Here is a 24,347-nt window from a genome sequence, read left to right on the forward strand (position 1 = left end):
ACAGGCAGGCTGTTTGAACTGTCTGGTGCCCCCATCTCCTCAGCAGCTCGCCACCACACAGATGGTTAAGAAGGATTCACAGACTGTTGCTGCCTTCAAACTACATACTATAAAAGGTAGCCAAGACACAACTGTATGTGTACTGCACATAAAATCATGTGTGGATTCAGAATATGTTTTGATACAAAGCCTGCCTGCCTATTGTACCAAACTTTGTCAATGTATTTAAAAAATATTTATTACCTGTAACTATAGATACACAAAATCAATGTGTGTTATGTAACATCATGTTGGTAATGCATGTGTTACTGTTTTGAGAGATTTCTTTTGCTCCAGATTACGCTCTGCCAAATAACTTTTTTTTTATTATTATACTAGGGCAAGTGATTGCTGTGCTACATTTGCAATTGTAATGATCATTTTCCTGGGAATGCTAAATTATGTCTTAATTTTATTCAAAAGCTTTTATTTTCAAAGCAATTAAACTTATTGTTGATTGATATTTACCATGTAATGTTCCTGGAACACTAAAATAATATGCTTTATACATAATCTTCCATTATAGTACACTGCTTGAGAGTAGCTATTTCATATAACGGCATTCAGTTGAGTTTTCAAACCGAAGAACAAAAATTATAGCAATTTCACTTGAAATCCATAAATCCATGCACAGGATTGTGTTCAACAGAATCACTAAATGCTGTTTGTTATTCAAAGATGAATGAATCAATAGAAAAACAGAACTGATAAATCATTAGTACTTTAATGCAGAGTGGAGAGAAAAACTAATAAATCATGCATTTCAAGCACTTGTTTTCCTCATGGCATGTTTAAAAACAGAAAACATGCAATGATGGGATGCAGGTCAATATGAATGAACAATATCCAAACTGCTCAGAAAAGCATTTCATTTTATAGCATAGATTTCATGAAACAGCAAGAAAAGAACTATGCCGAAATTTCTTTAAACAGAGACTCTAGCCATCCCATGAACACCGTAAACAATGATCTGGGTCATTATTTCCAAATAAACATTTGAAATGTCATAGAGATGGGGTGGTGTAGGCTGATGGAAGAAGGCTAACTGCATGCATGATTTGCTTCAATGAGCTTAATAGCATTGCAGGTATCAATTTATTCCAGAGCAAAACTGATACGATCATTTACTTTCTCAGGTGTACTTAACTGATCCATTAAAAATTACAGATACCTATATTTATAAATGACCAAAAAAGCAAGATCAGCAATTGAGCTTTGATTGTGTTGTGTGGCCCAGTGTCTATGTAAGGTGAGAATTTTAATTATAATTAATGGGTAATTCACTCTCTTCCAGAGTTTAAGTCATCAAAAAATTAATCATAAGAACCATAAATTTTCTCCACAAGGCCAATTAATTATGTATTAATCCATTTCTCTCAAGCATCTTTTTCTGAATCTTTGGTGGGAAATAGTATATATATTAGGCACATAGTTTAAAACATCTATTTGGTTACTGGTGTGGTTATGAATTTTCTTCTAGATTCACATGCAGAAAAGAAGAAGGCTTGTCCTATTATCACACTTTACTTCCAAGTAACTTATTTCTGTTTTCACTTATTTTTGGAATTGAAAGCAAAATGAAACAAAATAAAAATAACTTTCTATTTTTTTTTTTTTTTTTTAGTACTAGGAAACTTTATATACCTGATATTTTAAATTCCACTCAGAAGCATTAAGATGTTGAAGAAAAACTATTTAGGTACAGCAAGGTTATCATAGACAACTATTTAATAAAATCTTCCAATTAAAAGTTTCTTTTCAAGTCATGGTTCAAAGATCATTGATGCACTGATTCTAAAAGGGAAAAATACAGCAATCTGCAGTTATGATCATTGTAGCATTACTGATTAGTGCTTATCAATAACTGGAATCACACGGAGAATCACATTTCCCATGATATTTCCTTTTATGTTTCACAGATTTCTCTCACAGGTTAGTAAATGGAAATTGGGGGGGGTGTGGACGGGAGACATAAAAATCTATGGGAATGCATGCAACAAAAATATGCAGTATCACTTCATGTAAACTTCTGCCTTCTTCATGCAAAGATGCCTATAAAAACGTAGACAAATTTTCTAATAGCTGAATTTTACATTAGCTCGGTAACAAACACTGTTAACCAATTCCATGATTTTGCATGAGCAAGAGAACTGAAATGGTTGAAAGATTTCCAGCGTAAGTTTCCATGGCCCAATTATGCTAATTAGATCTCTAAGAATAAAATGAGACAGGTTTATTCCTTGCTTCGGTTTCTTGTTCTTTTGACGAGGGAGCAGAAGAGCCCGGTTTTTGGAGGAGGACCCATCAGCATTGGGGCTTGGTTCTTGTGTGTGATTTTTATCTAGGGAAAGAAAGAGAAAGAGAGTAATCTCCATTTTTCAGAGAGTCTCTGTTAAGGTCAATAATATTCCATGAGTTACTAGAACACCACAAGTGTAAAATGTATGTTCAGAGTTTTTATTATTTCAAAAATAATTTTAAGGCAGATAAAAATGTGCATTTAAGCCAGATTCCAATGCTCAGGGTATAAACAAAAAAATAAAAATTAACTGAAATCACATTGTAAATATCATGTTACCTCCACCCTCACTTGTAGTAACACTGCAAAACTCTTTGTTTCAGCGACAGGATTATCCAGTATCATTCAGTGACCATTTAAAGTGGGATGGGATGTACCATGACAGCATTCAGAAGCCCAGTTACAGCCCAATATCAAGATGCACAGGGTATCAAGACAAGCCTTATTTATCTTGCTAATCAGATTGTTTCTCTCTTTCAACACGAACTGCAAGGTTTAATTTCAAAACAATCATTAGGAATGAAAGTCAAAAGTTAACGTGCATAAAAGGTCAGAAATGATGAACTAGCTTTCTAATTTGTTAATTAATTGGTAATAGAATAGAATCAAATATTGAAAAGCCTGCTTCAAACACTTTGAGAGACCGTTCTGAAGCTACTCGTTTTGATTTCTTTGATATAAAACTACGAATCACCTTAAATGAGACAACCTTAAAGTAGATTATGTCTGCAATTTTCTCTAATTCAAGTCTAAATTAGAGAAGACATTTTATGAATATATGCTATGCTCAAAGCTAATTGAAAGCAATTATCAAAGTGGCATTTTGTCTGTGACTTTAAGATACATTGTAAGATAATAAATGATTCTCATTATGTAATAAAAAGGTCACATCTTGCCTTTGGGCTAGTGACGCTAAGAGTTTTTCAAAAGCAATCGGAGACATTTTCTTTAGAGAACTGTGACTAATACAAGAACCACCGCTTATTAAATATCAGTTGTCACCTGCACAGCACAGGCATCAGAGATGAGTATTTCTTTCAAAAAGAAACACCACCTCATTAAAAGCTGCAAAAATATATCTCTTAAAGTGCATCCCTGACATTTTCAAGTTAAAAAGAATATCCTTCACTTGTCATTCACTAATAGCAATAAAACAAAACAAAAAAATGTACGTCACATGGACAGGATCATTAAAATTGGCACTGGGGCTTTTGGGAAATGGAGATTCACTTCATAGTCTAGAAAGACAGAAGTATGTCAAAAACCTGGAAAAATGAACAACTTTATTTAAGTCTGTTGGAATCAGGTTATTCTGGGAAGATTCAGTGTTCTTCTCTTTACTGTAAAAATAAATTGTACCTGTAAAAGGCCAGTAGGCTAAGTCAGCCCCAAACTCTCTGGATATATGATTTTATTTTATTTTTGTTATCTTCTGAACTGTGGAATTGATAGCCAGATAGTTAAGATCCCAGACTGCACACATCTATGTAGATTGAAAAAGGATCTCTACCAGGTTTTCTCTCTTAACAATTCAGTTTTAGATTATGCCAATGATTTTATATATCTCCCCGAATGTTACCTTTACACAGTATCTAATACAACATCATTCATTCATTTATTCATTTCACAAGCTTAATTGTGTCCTTACTATGCTTCAGACTCTATACCAGGAACTTTTAATGAACAATGCACGATCTCTGCTCCCAAGAAATTCTAGGCAAGTGGGAAAAAGAAATTTAACAAGCAGGATATTGGCCAGTCTTATTTTTAAAATTATCTAAAACCCATCCTTTTGGTTGTTTGATCATTCCTATGGTCTAAGTACCCAACTAATCTAACATTATTTCCATAAAAATAAATCTATATTATGTATTGTCTATTGTTTATGGAAATGAAAAACACAATTCACTATTTTTCCTCTTAGGGGAGGTAACACAAATGAAACTAGCATTCATGAAATGTCTATTATGTATCTAAGCTCTTTAATAGGTTATCTCATTGGATAATTAAATGTCTTTGTGTATTTGAACAGAAGCAAAAAGTACTCTATTAAGGATGAGAATAATTCCAGTTCAGGTGAGTTCTTTGTGTGGTCACAGAGAGTCCAAATGTAGTCTCCAGAAAGTTGTAGAGACTGAACAGTTAGTTTGAGATTGACCATGACAGAGAACCTGGTTAAGAGGGCCTCTGCAGGGCAACTGGGTGGCTCAGTCAGTAAACATCCAACTTTTGATCTCAGCTCAGGTCTTGACCTCAGGGTTGTGAATTCAAGTCCCATGTTGGGCCTCATGGTGGATATTGAGTCTACTTGAAAAAATAAAAATAAAATAAAACAAAGGGCCTCTGCGGGACTGGAAGAAAGACTCAGATGACTGTTTTGTATATATTCCACACTCTTGTATTATTATTTTTATTTTTTGAGAGCCTGATATCTACTAGGAAAATAATACTGAGTAAGGAGCAGATTTTACCCCTAAAGACTTTAGAATATGTTAAGTTCCAGCAGTCTGAAGACATGAGCCAAATATTTGGCAATCTTTGACTGCTTCCATCTTTCAGCAATCACGCAGTTACTTCTTAGCTATTTCTCAATACATCAAACATTTAATGAGCACCAGCTATAAGCAAGGTACTCTTCAATTTGATTTTGATTAGTTAGGAAGAGACTCTGAAACTTAAAATTGAGTGACAATTGTGGGCACTCATAAGCAACGGCGATAGGGCTTCTAGCAGCCAGGATGGCTCCACAAAGGTAGAAGAACACTGCTTCCAAAATGCAAGATAACTACTGTCAGTAATAGAATAGCACCCTCCTATACAAACTCTTCACTTCTACATATTATCTATTCTTTTGCAAAACAACGGTGGCACAAGAGAGGAACTTTTACTGTTCTGTGACTCTTTCTACTTCTATCTTCCTATTACATATTGAGATTGGGCACCTCTAAAAACATAAACATGAGAAAATTTGATTGCAGTTTTAGTTTCAGAAGTATTCAACACAAAATAAAGATGCACACATTCAAACCAGATCAAGGATTACAAGGCAGGTTTTTTTTTTGTTTGTTTGTTTCTACTGTATTATTAGTGTTGCATAGTATGAGACTGATAACAAGATTAAAAAATTGTAAGATTTAGCTTTTACTGTGTGCTGACCATTATGCTCAAGGTTTCACACAAGTTATTCAGATGTCCTAAACAAAAGTCTATTCCCAAAAAGTATTATTGTTGAAGAGTATAGAATTGAAGTATCATTTCATAAAAATGATATAATAGAATAAGGGGTTTATATCTCATAGCAGTAATGGTGTCTAGTACTACTAGACATTAATGTTCTTCATAAAGGACTGTACTTATCCCAAGTAAAACTGAGGGAAGAGGGCAGTCTTTTCCTGACTCATTCTCCAGGCAAATTTGGTGTGACTCATTGGTATTTTCTTTCCTAGTTCACTGTTCTCTAGCACTGAATATCCTTACTACCCTTTATTATAAAGGGTAATGTTTCGGGGCGCCTGGGTGGCTTAGTCGGTTAAGCGTCCGACTTTCGCTTAGGTCATGATCTCGCGGTTCGTGGGTTCGAGCCCCGCGTCGGGCTCTGTGCTGACTGCCAGCTCAGAGCCTGGACCCTGTTTCAGAGTCTGTGACTCCCTCTCTCTCTGACCCTCCCCTGCTCACGCTGTCTCTCTCTCTCTCTCCTAGAAATAAATAAAACATTAAAAAAAAGGTTTAAAAAAAATAAAGAGTAATGTTTCTTTTGCTCCGGTTATCTGAACACTTTGTTCAACATCGAGTCCCTGGAGGTCCTGGGTACCCATCTAAGTGCTTATCAAGCTTTCTGATAAGAGGGCACCCAGGATTGCAGTGTAGGAAGATCCTGAGCTTACCTTCTCCGAGGTGGATACTAGATATCCCACCACATAAGGATCATTTCCCTCTGAAAAATATCTGAAAATGAAATAAACCACTCTCCACCACAAAGGATAAAAGAACCACATTGAGATGGGTAGAAAAAGCCCCACCCCTGACACAGCAACACACAGAAGGGAGGGATGTCATCAGATGAGCACTTCTCCTAGAGAAGCAGGAGGCAGGGATTGGTTCCCCACATAGGATTGGTTACCCTAACTCCTGGGATCTAAACCAGAGAGATGAACCCCCAGAATGTGTGGCTTGGAAAACCCACTGGGACTAACATTTGAGGTTCCCAAAGGTAAAGGAAACTGATATTACCCTCTTTAAGGGCTTACATGCTGTCTTCCTTGCCTTGAGATCCAGCAAAACAACAGCACTAAAAAGCACCTACATTATATGTGAGGAATTCATCTGCTGATCTAGGGACACTGGCTGGAGGGGCAGGGGACAGTTGAAAGGCTCTCCGGGACAGAGGCATTGGAAAATAGATGTCACCGTTGCACTTTCATATATAGCCTACTAGTACAGGTGGATGGGCTTGGATGTGGCACCCTTCTGCTGCCTTGCTGAGATGGACAGGGGCAAGCGGTCGTGGCACTTGGTGAGGCAGGAGGGCATTGGTGGTTATAGTGCTCCTTGTGGGCAACACCACTGGTCACGGAGTCCTCCTGCTCACTAGCTGATGTCTGGGAGCAGTGGGCAGTGCAACATTCCCCTACTCTTGGGCCAGGGCTGCTGAGTATGAGTGATCCCAGCATTCTCCCATTCCCAGCCTAAAACTGGTATGAATGCACAGACGTGGCACTCTCTAGCTTGTAAAACCAAGTGGGCACACACAATTCAAGCATTTGGACACCCCTTGAATACTTGGCCCTGGTGGCCAGAAGACCCGGTATTCCAGAGCTCCATAGCACTGTGACAACTGGAAAGGCAGTTCTTGGCAGTCACTATCCTCAGGGCACTGCATGGACAGCAGACTAAAACAAAACCCTAGTCTTCTGGTGAAAAAGGCCTAATCTACAGGCTCAGAAGCACTCCCAGGGAATGTAAGTAGAGAGACACCGTCTTTGAGCACCACCTTGGCCTTGCTACAGCTCCATAAAACTTCCCAGGAAGGAGCTTCTACACTTATCTGAAACTCCAGTTATACAAGTGACATCCAGGGGATACATCCAGATCTCCTGGTCTGCAGAGCAGCAAGGATTACATACGTGGCCCCATAGACTGTAAACATTTGCATCCTTTAAAAGCTGTTTCCTGAAAGTAGATGCTAAATTAGATTCCTTCTCTTGGACTGCTAACAGGTCTTGGCACACATTCAACAATGGAGACATATCAAGACCAAATTATGTGGTTTAGAAGATCACAAAGGTTCAAGAGACAACTAAAAGTTAGGGCAAGGTTCAATAAGAAGAATAATCACCTACACAAGTCCACTCCTTCAAGACTGGGAGAGTTAGCTGTTTCAACTAAAATACAGAAACAAGCACAGAGTTGAACAAAATGAGAAAACAGAGAGAAACATGTTTTAAAATGAAAGAACAAGATAAAATCTCAAGGGAAAAAAAAAACCCTTCATGACACAAAGATAAGTAATTTACCTGATAAAGAATTCAAGAGAATGATCACAAAGACTATGATGGAACTTGAGAGAAGAAAGGATGACCATATAAAAACTTCAATAAAGAGATAAAATCACATGGAAAAAAAATAACAACAGAAGTTACAGAGCTGAAGAATACAATAACTGAACTGAAAAATACATTAGAGGTGTTCAACAGTAACTGAGTAAATTAGAACAGATCAGCAAGTGGGAAGATAAAGCAATGCACCTCACTCACAACAACAAAAAGAATTTAAAAAATTGACGATAGCTTAAGGAACCTATGGAACCACACCAAGTGATAATATTTCCATTTATAAGGATCCCAGGAGAAAGGGACAGAAAACTTATGTGAAGAAACAATGGCTGAAAACTTCCCTAACTTAGAGAGGAAATAGATATCAGGTCCAAAAAGGACAAAAAGTTCCAAATAAGATGTATCCTCAAAGAGCCAACTTAAGACACACTATAAGTAGAATATCAAAAGTTAAAGAGACAATCTTAAAAGCAGCAAGGAAAGAAAAACAAACAAAATTAATAACCTTGTTATATACAAAGGAAATACCATAAAACCATCAGGAGATTTCTCAGCAGAAACATTGCAAGTCAGAAGGAGGCAGCATGACATATTCAAAATGCAAAAAGGAGAAACCTTCCAATCAAGAATACTTTACTCAGCAAAGTTATCATTCAGATTTTCAGAAGAGATAAAGAGTTTTCCAGAAAAGACAAAGCTAAAAGAGTTTATCACTATTAAGTTGTCCTTACAAGAAATATTAGGGGGACCTATTTAGGCTTAAAAAAGGGTACTAGTAACAGGAAAACAGACAAAAGTAAAATTCTCACTGTAAAAAGTAAATACATAGTAAAGGTAGTAGATGAATCAGTTATAAAGCTACTCAGAAAGTTAAAAGACAAAAGTAGCAAAATTAACTAAAACTACAGTAATTAGTTATATAAAATAAAAAGATGCAAGAAGTGACAGAAAGAACATAAAATATGGGGGACAGGGTACAAATATAGAGTTTTTGAATGTGTTCAAATTTAAGTTGCTATCAACTTAAAAATAAACTGTTACATATATACTATGATATATATGTGAATCTCATGGTAACCACAAAGCAAAGACTTACAGTATACTAGTACACAAAAATAAATGAGAAAGGAATCTAAACAGAACACTAAAGTCACTAATCCACAAGAAAGAGATAAATTTCTTTATCTATCTTATACTATATACAAAAATAAACTCAAAATGGATTAAGGACTTGAAAGTAGAATCTGAAACTATAAAATGCCTAGAAGAAAACATAGGCATTAAGCTCCTTGACATTAGTTGTAGCAATGCCTTTTTGGATCAGACTCCAAAAGCAAGGGAAAGAAAAGCAAACACACACACACAGACACACACACACACAAACACACGTATAGCATCAAACTAAAAAGCTTCTGCAAGCAAAGGAAACTATTAATAAAACAAAAAGGCAACCCACTGAATGGAGAAGACATTTGGAAATCCTATACCTGATAAGGAGCTAATATTCAAAATATATAAAGCACTTATAAAACTTAGTACTAACAAAAAGGAAACCAACAGTCTGATTAAAAAATGAGTAGAGAATGGGGTGCCTGGGCGGCTCAGTCAGTTAAGCATCTGCCTTCAGCTTAGGTCATGATCTCGCAGTTCATGAGTTTGACAGCTCAGAGTCTGGAGCCTGCTTCAAATTCTGAGTCTCCCTCTCTCTCTGTTCCTCCCCCATTCTTACATTGTCTCTCTCTCTCTCAAAACTAAACAATAAACATTTTTAAAAAATGAGCAGAGGATGTGAGTAGACATTCTTCCAAAGAAAACATACAGATGATCAATAGGCTGATAAAACAATGCTCAGATATTATCAGGGAAATGGAGATCAAAACCACAATGAGATATCACCTTATACCTGTAAGAATGACTAGTATTAAAAGACAAAAAAATAACAAACGTTGGTGAGGATGTGGAGAAAGGGAACCCTTGTATATTGTTGGTGATAAGGGAAATCGATGCAGTCACTCTGAAAAACAGGATGGAGTTTCCTCAAAAAATTAAAACTAGAATGACCATCCATATGATCTGGAAATTCCATTACTGGATATCTATCCGAGGAAACTAAAAACACTAAATTGAAAAGATATATGCAGCCCTATGTTAATTGCAGCCCTTTATTCATTAACAATAGCCAAGATAGGGAAGCAACTTACGTGTCCACTGATAAACTGATTGATAAAAAATATGTGAGATACATATCTATATCTGTATAAACATAGATATAGATACAGATGTAGATAGATATAGGAATACACACAATAGGATACTATTCAGCTTAAAGAAAGAATGAAATCTTGCCTTTTGTGATAACACAGATGTACCTTGAAGATGTATGCTAAATGAAATAAGTTAAAGACTAATACCATATGATTTCACTTATATATGGAATATAAAAAACAAACAAAACAAAACAAAACAAATCCAGGACTCATATATACAGAGAATAGACTGGTGATTGTCAGATTGGAGAGGGCTTGGATGGACAGGAAAATGTGTGAAGGGGTTTAAAAAGTACAAGGGCTCCAGTTATAAAATAAATAACTCATAAGGATGTAATGTGCAGCATGGGGAATACAGTCAATAACACTGTATTGACTTTGTAAGGAGACAGATACTAACTAGATATTATGGTGATCATTTTGTAATATATACAAATGTCAAATCATTATGTTGCACACCTGAAACTAATATAATGTATGTCAATTATAACTCAATAAATAAAAAAACACAAAGAGCAGAAAAGCATTCTAATATAATTAAAACAGAGGTGAATTCATTCTCTCTTCAAGGAGTTCTCAGATCTGCTATGAAATGCATAATTTTTTTCATAATTTTTATATTATCTAATTTTATCATCCAACAATCTTGGGCATCTGTACCAAGATCCTTAGTTTTCAATAGATGACAAAAGTTTGTGTTCTGTGACTGGTGTTACACAACTTGTGTTGGTGAGTCCAAGAACTGGGTTTGGGAGCGGGCTCTCCAACCTCCCAAGCATTCCTCCTTAACTCCTGCCTCTGTGCCTTTGTTCTCCATTGCCCTGGAGAAACTTGCCTCATTTTCCTGCTAATGAAACTTAGATTCCTGTCCTGCCCAGCTCAAAACATTATTATGAAATTTCAAAGCACAGGGATAAAAATATTCTAAATGCCCTTTCAGAGGAAAAACAGCATGGCATCAGGTTTCTCAAAAACGTTAGTGCCAGAAGAAAATGGAGAATTACCTCCAAACCCCAGAGAAAAAAGTTAATTTTACTGTAGAATTCTATACTTAATGTTAGATTATGTATATATCTATTATTATGAATTCTATTATGAGTTCTTATAAAACTCAACATACTCTTATTATAGGGTCCAGAGTTCAGACTCCTTGATATTAAATGATTTGAAAACATGTCTGCACAAAAACTTGCACATGGATGTTTATAGCAGCTTCATACATAATTGCCAAAACTTGGAAGCAACCAAGATGTCCTTCAGTAGATGAACGGATACATAAATTATGGTAGTTCCAGACAATGGAATAGTATTCAATGCTAAGAAAGAAATGAGCTATCAAGCCATGAAAAGATATAGAGGGACCTCAGATATAAGTTAAAGAAGTCAATCTGGAAAGACTATATACTGCATGATTCCAACCTATTACATTATGGAAAAGGTCAAACTATGGAGAAGTAGAAAATAATTAGTGGTTACCAGGCATTATGGGGAAGAGGAATGAAAAGATGGAATACACAGAATTTTTAGGGCAGTGAAAATATTCTGTATGATATAATATTGATAGATACATGTGTCCAAACCCATAAACTGCAACAGTAAGAGGGAACCCTAATATAAACTACCAAATCTTGGGTGACTATGTGTCAGTATAGGTTCAGTCATTGGAACAAATGTAACATTTTGGTAAAGGAGGTTATGCACATGTGTAGGCAGCTGTGAACCTAAAAGTCCTCTAAAAAATTAAGTCTATTAAAAACAACAACAACAACAACAAAATAACAGGATTCAACTGACACCTAGGATGACAGATTTACAAACAAAACAAACAACCTAGAAAGAAACACCCAGAGAAGGGCTTTTGCCATATAAAGAAAAATAGTGGGGATAATAGATCAATTAATAACTTTTTTAAAAAATGAGAATATTATAATGAAGATGTTGCAAAGAGAGAAAAAAAGAGATTCTAAAAGCCTTGTAGGAAAGGAAATATAATTGTATCAGGATTTGGTTCTGAAATTGACATTTTCATAATCTCAGTGATGATATATTTGTTTTGGTTTAAATAAAATCATTTTGTTTTCCTTAAGCAGAACAGCGTAACAGCTAAAGATCAGACTGTCTGGGTTCACTACTGCCTATCTGGAGACTTTGGGCAAGTGACTATGATTCATTTCTCTCATGAATACCATAGAGAGTTTAAAATAGTGTCTGTTTTGTTGGTTTCTTGTTAGGACTAAATGAATCAATGCACCCAAAAAGCTCAGAATGTTACCTGATACATAAAAATCACTCAGTACATACTCACTAGTAGTAAGAGACTTAAATGGAGTGATGTTAGAGTGTTAAAAACCACTTTTCTATGCATAAAGTAAATAGAATACACCTAAAACTAATAGGTGAAGAAAAGAGCAAAGCATATTTTTTATAGATGTAGAGTAAATGATAAGAAAAAAAATAATTCAAAGAACAGACCTGGTGACAGAAATGATGGGACAGATGCTTGTTTCTTTGTCTTTTTTGGTGAGTTTACATTCTGCTTTTTTTCCAATGTGCATATATTATTTTGGTACAAGTATTTAAAAAATAACAACAAAAATCCCTCTGCAGGTAGTTGTTTTTATTCTAGCGTTCTGGTTCTCAAATGTGGTCTACTAACCAGGAGAACTGACATCATTGTTGAAAATGCAGACTCCTCAGTCCTGGCCCAGACTTTCTTTTTTATTAAAAAATTTTTAATGTTTACTTATTTTTTTTTTGAGAGAGAGAGAGAGAAAGAGAGAGAGAGAGAGACAGAGAGACGGAGCAGGAGTCGGGGAGGGGTAGAGAGAGGGAGACACAGAATCTGAAGCAGGCTCCAGGCTCTGAGCTGTCAGCACAGAGCCCAAAATAGGGCTTGAACTTAGGAGCTGTGAGATCATGACCTGAGCCAAAGTCAGCCATTTAACCGACAGAGCCATCCAGGTGCCCCTTGGACTTTCTGAATCAGCTTCTACTTTGTAATAAGATTCTCCCATGTGATTCTCATGCACAGTTAAGAATCAGACTTTGAGAAGCCCTGTCTATTTACTGTTGTCACTTAACTTCTCTTCTGAAGGGGTAAAACCAAGAAGAATCTGTTGACTGGCTGGTGGACTGGCGTTCACCTTCTTGTATTAACCCCCCAAACCTATTAAGAAATAACCTAATTTATCCAACTTTAATTAGCTCTGTTGTTAATCTACTAGGTACCAGCTTATTTCAGTTTAATGCTTGGGCTTCCAAGTTGAATAGACATTTTTTTAAAACATAATTAAGGTGCTTATTTCTACTGATGACAGCATATGCAGTGGAAGAATATGGCATGCATTGTGCTACCGAAATACTCTCAGGGTACAGAGGGGACACAAAACAATGCCATTTGGATCATGGTATCATAACAGGATATAATTAAACCCAAGTCTTAGCAATATCACTCTGGAAGCAGAGATTGGATTCTGGATGGCATACCAGGGGCAGAGAGATGAAATAGGAGGATAATACAACAATCTGGAAAAGAACGGAGTTGGATTTTAATTGTGGCAGCGGCAATGGGAAAGGAGTAGGGGCAGATTCGAGAGGTATCAAGGAGCCACAATCTACAGGACACGACTGAATGTGTGGGGTACTGGAAAAGGGTAAGCTTCTAGAATGACGTCTTTGCTTTCAGCTTTGTTTGCTTCGTATATGCTGATGCTTTTTTAATAGAAAGAGATGCATTTTTGGTAAGGGTGGAACCAAGCAGTTGATGAACTTTGTGTTGAGTGTGACATTCTGCAGGTGAGGTTCATTGTCTTTCAGATATGAAGGCCTGTGCTCAGAAGCGAGAACAGGTCTTGAGACAAATTTGAGTGTGATGAACCTATAATAATGTCATCCATTAAGAAGAGATTACTGAAGGATGTGTGGCAAATATAAAAATCAGATATTTGACCATGGAAGTGTGGAATGCTAACACCGAAAGGTGAAGCAGGAGAAGGATATCCTATGAAGGAATAGGAGTACTTGCAGCCTGAGGGGTGGGAGAGAAACTAGGAAGCAGAACCATGATATAAACATTCCCACTAGTCAATCTTCAATGTGCCTGAATCCTCTTGTATTAATGAGGGCAAGGCCTTCCAATTAATTGCATATATCTAGACTAGGCATGGCCCAGATTACCACAACGGTTTGCACAGAAGTAATGTAAGCTCCTAAATTGTTACACTAATTCTGAATCTAGAAATAATTATATTATAGAGTTTTACTTAAGTAGCTGCTTATTTAACTTGGGGGTTGGCAGTATTTCCTGTAAAGCATCTTCTGCTCAATGGTAAATATTTTAGGTTTTGTGGGCTGTGGGGTCTCTGTAGCTACTCATCTCTGCCACTGTTGCACTTAAGTATCCATTGACTATATGTGAATAAACAGCTGTGATTGTGTTCCAAGAAAACCTTATGTCTGAAAATTAAAATTGGAATTTTATATAATAATTTTAATATTATGAAATATTATTCTTCTGATTTTTTCAACCTTTAAAAATGTAAAAGAAAAACTGAACTCTTTTACTATACAAAAATAGGCAGCTGTCCAGATTTGGCCTAAAGGCTATAACTTGCTGATCCCTGGGGTAATTACAGTCAAATATAATTACATTTAGAATTATGAGGCACAAAGTAGAAGATATTTTAATTTAAAATTATGATTTAATGGATCCATACCTAGGAGATGGTAAAAGTGGACATAATTTCATATGGGATATCTTTGATATGGTAAGTGCCACCACTCAGAAATCATTCTATGATAAGTTCTGAATTAGAATATGTATGAACTTTCCCAATTTTCATAAAATATCAACTGATCATGTTTGGCTCAAATGTGCAATCTCTTTAGTGCTTCGTACTAGGGTGGCCTTAACAATATTGTGGTTCTTAGAAAATACCTCAGCAGGTAGTGTTTTCCTTTAAAAATTTTCTCCCTGTATCTAGTCAAAACATCTTTTCCTGCTTCTTTTCTTTAAGAGTTTATTATCACTGGATTTATTCAGCTAACTTAGAAATGAATGGAGTGCTTAGAGCAAAGTAAATGCCATAAAATATTTGTGGGAGAGCTTAATTCAGCAATTATCTGGAACATTAAAAGTTACCTAGCTTGGTTCTGGAATAAGATGGTCTCCTTCCAATAATGGAAACCATTTTGAATTCATGCATGTAGCTGAGACATATGACAGCGGGAATAAAGAGCATGCTAAATTTTTCAGGTCCATAACTGCCAAAGAGCAAAGCAATGGGAACATAACAATTTTCTAAAATCCCTGTGCCAGCTTCTTTATGATTCCAGTCATTATTTTCTGGAATGGTAGTAATTTCTAAGTTTAATGTTAAAGCCTTTGATCTGACATCAAATTCAGATAAATTTAGATAGATTTACAATAAAATCCTCAAAAACTGGTTTAAGAGGTTTACTCACTTATGAAATTCACAGAAACTTTAAATATGTATGGTAATGAGGAAAGAGAAACTTTTTCTTGAAAGTGACAGGCTCTTTGGCTACATTGGGAAGGAAATACTTATATGTGTATTTGAAATCTCTTTTAAGATATAAATTTGGCTCTCCTTTCCAAAATATTTTATGGGTATAAGTTTGTTGCCAGGGAAGGTCAACAACATTTAAAAAAACCTTTTTATAATATTTCCACGTCTCTGTAGAGAAATTATACCCACAACGTGCACCTAGTAACTGGTTTTCTTTCCTCATGGCCTCTCTAAATCTTTGGTCATATGGAGAAAAACAAACAAACAAATAAAAAACAGATAAAAGTAAAAACAGAACAAAGCTAAAACAACACAAAAAAATTTCTCTTTTTGAGTGCCAACTTAACTTCTGACAAAAGATATCACATTCTGAGCCTCAGTCTCTATTTTCTAAAGGAGAATAACAGTGTATTTACTTTATAAGAGCACTACAAGTGCCAAATGAGGCTGTGTGTGTCATATTATGTGCTTAATAAACATTACCTAGTTTAGCCCAATGGAAAACATATTTTGTTCACCCCTCTTCTATCTGGAACAATGCTTTTGAGATTCCTTGGGTGATATTATGAGATGGCATATTACGAACATTTGCCTTCTCTCTGAAGAGACCAGAGCACTTGAGAGGATTCCAGCCACAATCCAGGCTCCACTAGCACCCAAAGAAAATACCAGAATAAAAATCCATGTGAGATATTTACTAATCCATAGAAAGCTCTTTTTTTCCTTAAACTAAGGGACCAATAAGCTCATACTAAAAATATGTGAAAACAAACTTCTTTAATGATCCAATTCCTAGACTCAACTATACCCTTGACTATTGGGACCATCATGGCACTGAACTGAGAGAGTTTCTCATCAATGTTAAAGTATTTCATAGTAATCCAAAAAACATTTTGACATCCATAAAAAATTGTCATTGCAGGTATAATGATAATTGACATTCCTAACCATGTGCCCAGGACATTGATTAGAGACCATCATTTAATTGAGTTAAATTGGAATAGAGAGGAAATAACCTGACTATTTTCCAGATTCTCCTATTATACCAAATTGTTCAATCATTTATTCATATGGAGAAAACAAGAAAATTGTTCAAGCAAGAAATCTGGATCATCTTTGGCATCTTTTCTGATCTGATTATTAATTTTATCCCTCAAATATTTTCTGTATCTCTTGACTATTGCCTTTCTGCTTCCACCACTCTAAGGCCTGAACAACTAAAGAAGTCTCCCAACTGGTTATTGCCTTCCCTTCCAGTTCATTTCCCACCCTGAATGATCTCATCACCATAAAAATTTGATCACATCACTCTCCTGCTTAAACTCTATTTATAGTTCCACTTGACTCCTAAGCTAAAGCTAACCATCCTTCCTGTGGGTGTCAAGGTCCTGGCAGTTCTGATTAGCATTGAATCTCCTGCCTCGCCTCACACCTCCTTTCCTTCTGTTCCACATTCATCATGTCATCTTTCAGATGAACAAGCAGTTCCCTGTGTAAAGAACACTCTTCCCTCCTTATATGCTTAGTTATGCTCTCCATCCTTTAGTTCTCAGGCCTATATTGAGTTTCTTTGAAAGTCTTCTTAGACTTTCTTTAATGAGGTCAAATCTGTCTATTAAACCCTCTCATAATACCATGTTATCACAGCTCAAAATACCATGAGACTTACACTCAGAGACCATGCATCATTACCGAAGTCCTGTATTTGTGTGATTCTTTGAGGAATGTATACTATAACTGAATTTAGAAACCATGCTCTTAATTCTTTTATTTTGTTTTCTTTCCATTGTAACATTCTAGGGCAAAATATCAATACCTTCATAGAGAAGGAATTCAATAAACATTTGAAGAAATGAAAAAATAAGTTACTGATATTCTTGACTTGGCTTAGATGAAATAGTTGTATTCTTTCCTTAATTTTACTTTCTGATTTGAAAATCATCTTTAATAATATCTATTTAATAGGGCATCTGGGTGGCTCAGTGTGTTCAGCGTCCGACTTCATCTCAGGTCATGATCTCACGGCTCATGAGTTCAAGCCCATGTCAGGCTCTGTGCTGAGAGCTCAGAGCCTGGAGCCTGCTTCAGATCCTGTGTCTCCCACTGTCTCTACCCTTCCTTTGCTCACACACACACACACACACACACTACATACATACTTTCAAAATAAATAAAACATTAAAAAATAATAATATCTATTTAATTCTTCCCATGAAATTGTCATGTGTAGAAAACAATGTAATGTGTTAAAATTTGAAAAATTTTCTGGATAAAAGACCTAAATGTGAGACAAAATGTCATGAAAATCCTAGAGGAGAAAGCAAGTCACAACCTCTTTGACCTCAGCTGCAGTAATTTCTTGCTTGACACATCTCCAAATGTAAGAAATTAAGAGCAAAAATGAATTATTGGGACCTCATCAAGATAAAAAGCTTCAGCACAGCAAAGGAAACCAGAATCAGCAAAACCAAAAGGCAACCAACGAAATGGGAAAAGATATTTGCAAATGACATACTGGATAAAGGGTGAGTATCCAAAATCTACAACAAATTTACCAAACTCAACACTCGAAAAACAAAAAATCCAGTGAAGAAATGGGAAAAAGACATGAATAAACTCTTTTCCAAATAAGACATCTAGATGGCTAATAGACACAAGAAAAGATGCTCAATATCATTCATTATCAGGGAAATACAAATCAAAACCACACTCAGATACCATCTCACACAGGTCAGAGTAGCTAAAATGAACAAATCAGGAAACTACAGTTGCTGGCGAGGATGTGGAGAAATGGGAACCCTCTCCCACTGTTGGTGGGAATGCAAACTGGTGCACCCACTCTGGAAAATAGTATGGAGGTTCCTCAAAAAATTAAAAGTAGAACTACCCTATGACCCAGCAATAGCACCAATAGGTAGGAATTTATCCAAGGGATACAGGAGTGCTGACTCATAGGGGTACATGTACCTCAATGTTTATAGCAGCACTTTCAACAATAGCTAAGTTATGGAAAGAGCCTAAACGTCCATCAACTGATGAATGGATAAAGAAGATGTGGTTTATATATATAATGGAATACTACTTGGCATTGAGAAGGAATGAAATCATGCCATTTGCAGCAACATGGATGGAAATGGAGGGTATTATGTTGAGTGAAATAAGTCAGTCAGAGGAGGACAGATATCATACATTTTCATTCATATACAGATCCTAAGAAACTTAACAGAAAACCATGAAGGAAAGGAAGGGGAAAAAATAACTTACAAACAGAGAGGGAGGGGCGCAAACCAAAAGAAACTCTTAAATACAGAGAACAAACTGAAGGTGGATGGGAGTTGGGGAAGAGGGAAAAATGGGTGATGGTCATTAAGGAGGGCACTTGTTGGGATGAGCACTGGGTACTATGTATAAGTGATGAGCCACAGGAATCTACCCCAAAAACCAAGAGCATACTTTACACGCTGTATGTTAGTCAATCTGACAGTTAATTATATTTAAAAAAATGATCTCTAAAGTTCAAAAAAAGTTTTTTTTCAAAATCTTTTCAAATTTAAGATGTGCAACTCTGTTCTTAATATTCAAGAAAATAAAAACAAATATTATTAAATTCTTCTTAGTGTACTTTTATTATGAGTTTTTTTAATTCAAATTTTTGTTTGAAATCGGTAAGCCATCCAGGGAATATCTCTCTGAAACACTGGACCCAGTTCTTTTTTAGTGGATAAGAAGGCTTACTCTTAAGATTTTCAACACTGCAGTATATTGCCTTTTGAGGAAAAACTTAGAATATTTTCTAATTTTAATACATAATGTCAGAGGAAATGAATAGCTAGATAAGATAGGATCATGAGGAAAATGTGGGAGAAAAGTTAGACCATGTAATTCTGTAGTTTGGATTTACCAGAAGGGTGACCTCTAACTGTTATGGTAGAAAGGAAATCAAATTTATGTATTAATTTGCTGATGTACATCAACTAGGAGACACTAATTACTACCCATTCTAAAAGAGTATCTTTAATTTTGAACCAGACATAAGTATAAATAAAATAACTATGGTCCTCTTGAAACCTAACAACAACAGCCTAAGTGCATATAGTTTGATCATTTTTAACATGTTTAACAATCCTGGATCACATCAATAATAATGCAAAAGGTATTACATACTTGCTAGATTTCTCATGTCAATTTTTGATCTTTTATGTTTTTGGACATTGTGTCCAATTTGGGTTAGTAGTTACTACCAAAGAATATGAATATGAGAGACACTGTCAACTGAAATGAAATAAACTTGTCTAAATTTCAACCAATTAACCCTATTAATTCAGATTTCAACATGAAGGATAACAGTGATTTAGGTTTATTTCATAGTATTTAGGTTGAATGTACTCAAGAGAAAAAGTACAAAAAAGGTAGGTCTAATGTAAACATAATGTTTGGGATAACTTTTAAAATATAATATGGTAAGAAAAATTCTTTAAAATATTTCAGTGCAAAATGCAATCAAATCTAATCAGTTTGGCATTAATTAAGCTCTAATAAAGTACTTCAGTTTCTCTCCTAAGTAGTGTGATCCGTTTCCCCTTCTTCCAGGTCGATTTGTGCACATTATGGTGTCATCATAATTTTAAAACATACTGAGAAAATGACAGAGCTGCAAAATTAAAATAAATGATTAATGGTATTTCTTTTCATGTTTTGTACTAATAGGTATTACTGAGCCTTTAAATTAATAGAGCTGTCAAGCTCATGGGTGTTACAGATCCAGCAATGAACCAAAATGGAAATTATATATTCCACTGACACCTAAAGATGACACTTTGGAATATTTTAAAATTTAATTAGTAGGTGCAATTGTTTTGTTCCCTGTAACCACTGCAAATTAATTGGAAATTAGTCACAACCAATCCTTTTTTTTTAACAATCTGAAATGAAGAGATTGGTGCTTTACACCTTAACATTCTTGTTTGGGGGCCAGAATGCACACATGCAGTAAATTGCATTGTCAATTACAAAAACAACAACTGTTGTGAAATTAGGAAAAATTATGCACAGGTAAACAAAACTAATTAATGCATAAGTAACAGGGGAACACACAAAATAACGCCCAACTAAACATTAGCATGCGAGTCTTTGGAAAAAAATAAAGGCTTAAAAATGCAAATTTATGCAAGAATATTTACCAATGAACTCTAAGAGTAAAAGATGCTCTTAGTTTATGTTTTATTTAACTGCATTTGGAGTCTCACTACTACTCACACCTTAAAAAAAAATACCTAGTAAACAGCAGTATGCTTATTGAAATATATTTCAAGATGGCAGAATAATGTTAATTAATTTTCTAGTCTTCAAGTATCCACATTTAGACTCATTAAATAAAAAATGGAATGGTGGTATTTCCTTCTTTAACCTCTATCCCTCTTCTCTATTTAAATATTAGGCAAAATGCAATTTCTAGGCACATCAAGAAAATATGTATTATCTATGTAACCTGTTAAGCATTTTCCTACTGATAATTTGTGTTACTCTTTTTCTCCCATCACTAAAAATACACATGCTTTGCCCAGCCCTTTCTAAAGTAAGCCATTAGAGCAAGTTAAGATTCCTCAAAAATAATGTGCCTACAAAGTCAGCAAGTGTTGTTAAAACGGGTTCATAACTTTTAGTGAGAAAATAATATTTTATTAAATTTTCAAAACAAGAATAATTTCTAAAAAGTACCTGGTGTATTAAATATTACTTAATACTATTTAATCAATTTAGGGACATCTGAGTGGCTCAGGCGGTAAAGCATCCAATGCTTGATTTTGGCGCAGGTCATGGTCTCTTGGTTTGTAGGGTTCTGCGGTGACAGTGCAAAACCTACTTGGAATTTTCTTTCTCCTTCTCTCTCTGTCCCTCTCCCACTCATGCTCTCTCTATCTCTCAAAATAAATAAATAAACATTGAAAAAACAAAGGTAATCAATTTAATAGAAGAATCTTGGGAGAGTCAAGAGTGAGGTAAACTTGCAGATAATTTTCACAGCACTATACCATTTTGATGAGTTTTAATATAATTTTCTCTTTAGATAATTATTAAAGATATTAAATGTTATGGTGAAATGATGCCCTTTTCCAATATTAGTTTATCTGTAAATGATTGTGGGAAAATAACAACAAAAATAGTTACCACTACATTTTCTGTAACACGATGGCCAAATCTCAAAAAGATATCAAATTTTAGAGATGCCTGTGTGACTCAATTAAGTCCCAGACTTTGTTTCAGGTCATGATTTTATGGTTCATGGGTTCAAGCCCCGCATCAGGCTCTGTGCTGACAGCTCAGGGCCTGGAGCCTGCTTTGATGTCTCTGTCCCTCTCTCTCTGCCCCTCCCTCCTCTCACACTTTGTCTCTCTCTAAAAATAAATAAACATTAAAAAATTTTTAAAAAGATGGCGGGAGGGATAATAAGGAATTAATTGTTTTAATTGTTTGGGATGATGAAAAATTCTAGAAATGAATAGTAATAACGGCTGTACAACACTGTGAATATATTTAATGCCACTGAATTGTATACTTAAAATAGTTAAAATGGATAATTCTATGTTACGTATATTTTACCACAATGACAATGTCCAAGAAAAAATTGTATGTGTTAAGAGACATTATCCCAAACGTGTGATCTGAGTAATAAAGGCAAACAAAAAAATAAAAAAAAAGAAACTCATAAAAAAAAGAAAAATAGTAAAAAAAATTTTTTAAAAGATATCAAATTTTGTCCCACCCTAAAATAGCATTGGTTTATCTTTTTTCCCGTATGACTCAGATAACAAGGAACACCATATATTAAATATAATAATACTTAATATAAACCATAAAATAACTATTACTTTCTTAGTGTTGCAAAATGTGATGTACAATAATTCTCTTTTCTTTTCTTTTTTCCAAATGTTTTATTTATTTCTAGGAGAGAGAGAGAGAGACAGCGTGAGCAGGGGAGGGTCAGAGAGAGGTAGTCACAGACTGAAACAGGCTCCAGGCTCTGAATTGGCAGTCAGCACAGAGCCCGACGCAGGGCTCGAGCCCACGAACCACGAGATCATGACCTAAGCGAAAGTCGAACGCTTAACCGACTAAGCCACCCAGGTGTCCCGTGATGTACAATAATTTTCAACAACCCTTCAGTACTCCCTTGTGATGTATAGGTAGGTTTAGAATAAGGAAATAGTTTCAAAAAGATTAAGTAATTCTCTGAAGTCCAGAGATCACTGGTCTAACAAATATAAAACACTGGACTCTACCCTCTATTCTTGTTTTCTATCTATTGGGATATATTTATTTTGCACGGTCATCTTCCTAAGCAGTTTTTTTTTTCCCTCTCTCCTTATTGAAGTCCCATAAAACACTGCTTTCAAGGAATGAAAAACATTTTTAACCCTAGACCACACTGAATTTCTGGTAAAGTGCTAGAAAAGTTTACTATTTCAGTTGTAGATATTAGCTTGCTCAAAGTAACTTTTAAAATATTAGGCTTAGAATGGGTTTCAGATAAAATGCTGATATACAGAAGTTTTAATAAAATGGTTGAGGTTCTATAATAAAAGAATGATAAAGCTATTTGGCTTCTAATATGTTTTTAGTTCCCAAGTCTGTGATTAATTAGGTAGTATGAATAAGGGGAGCCACACATCTACCATAAATATAAACAAATTCTAGCTATTTTCCTACTTCCTAAATTCTTCCATTTTCTTTATATATATTCTCATGCATGTTTATAGTTAGGCTTTAGTAACTTCTTGTCAGGAAACACAGCTCCATCCACAATTTGCCTATAGCCATATCTGTTGTATCTCTAGCAATCAAGAAAGATATAGGCACATAAACTATGGAGAAAAACAATCCATTCACTACTATTATATTTTCTAATATCATATTATGTGAGATGCTCATTTCAATGGTATTCCCAAGTAGAACAGACTGTCATGGTATTCAACTTTATGAGTGGGTTAAAAGGGCCATTACAACAATCTTTTCTTAATACAGTTTATCTTGCTTCTTAGCATAAGTGTCCTACACTGAGTCTGCTGTGGTTACAGCAGCCAGAGAACGTCCAAGCGCCAAGGAGTCTCATTGACTGGCTGTTTGTTTTACATTTGAGCTCCTTTACTCAACTCTATATATTACATAAAGTTTCAGAGACACTGTATTAACTCCTCCTTGAACTTTTTACCGTTTGGCAAACAAATGACGAGTTTGGGAATAGAAAACCTAGTTAGAAACACTCAGTCTCATAATTCTTTGCTTGATGACCTTGGACACTGAACTAACCACACTTCCATAGTCTAAAAACCTCTCATACAATCACATAACTTACTTGGAATAGTCCTTAATATATGTTTTCCTATAGACAGAGTAATCTAACAAACACATTTCATGTAGTGATCCACATCAATACTAGTTTAGACAAATACCTAAAACTTTATAGATGAGTATAAAAACTATGCCTTTTTGATGCATTATTTTCACTCAATTAAGGTAAATGCTGTCTCAACTACTTATATGAAGGACACAAGAATGGAAAACTAATTAATGAAGTTTTCTCAAAATGAGTAAGATTTAAGATTCAAGGTTTAGTGAATTTCTTAGACTTATGTTGTTGTTTTGTTGTTGTTGTTGTTGTTGT

The 24,347-nt window shown here is 35.2% G+C and overlaps 1 protein-coding gene across 1 annotated transcript in view; it reads right to left on the reverse strand.

Moving 5' to 3' along the window:
- Positions 1–1,674: 1,674 nt before the first annotated feature.
- Positions 1,675–24,347, reverse strand: part of LOC120221827 (diacylglycerol kinase beta-like) — a 192,798-nt gene continuing 170,125 nt past the window's right edge. Inside the window, exon 5 of the mRNA XM_039219420.1 lies at positions 1,675–2,380. Coding sequence (XP_039075351.1) covers positions 2,273–2,380 — 108 coding nt within the window. The 3' untranslated portion in view covers positions 1,675–2,272. The remainder of the gene's footprint in view (positions 2,381–24,347) is intronic.

This window comes from Hyaena hyaena, unplaced genomic scaffold (assembly GCF_003009895.1).
Source record: "Hyaena hyaena isolate Hyena2069 unplaced genomic scaffold, ASM300989v1 scaffold_818, whole genome shotgun sequence".
NCBI lineage: Eukaryota > Metazoa > Chordata > Mammalia > Carnivora > Hyaenidae > Hyaena > Hyaena hyaena.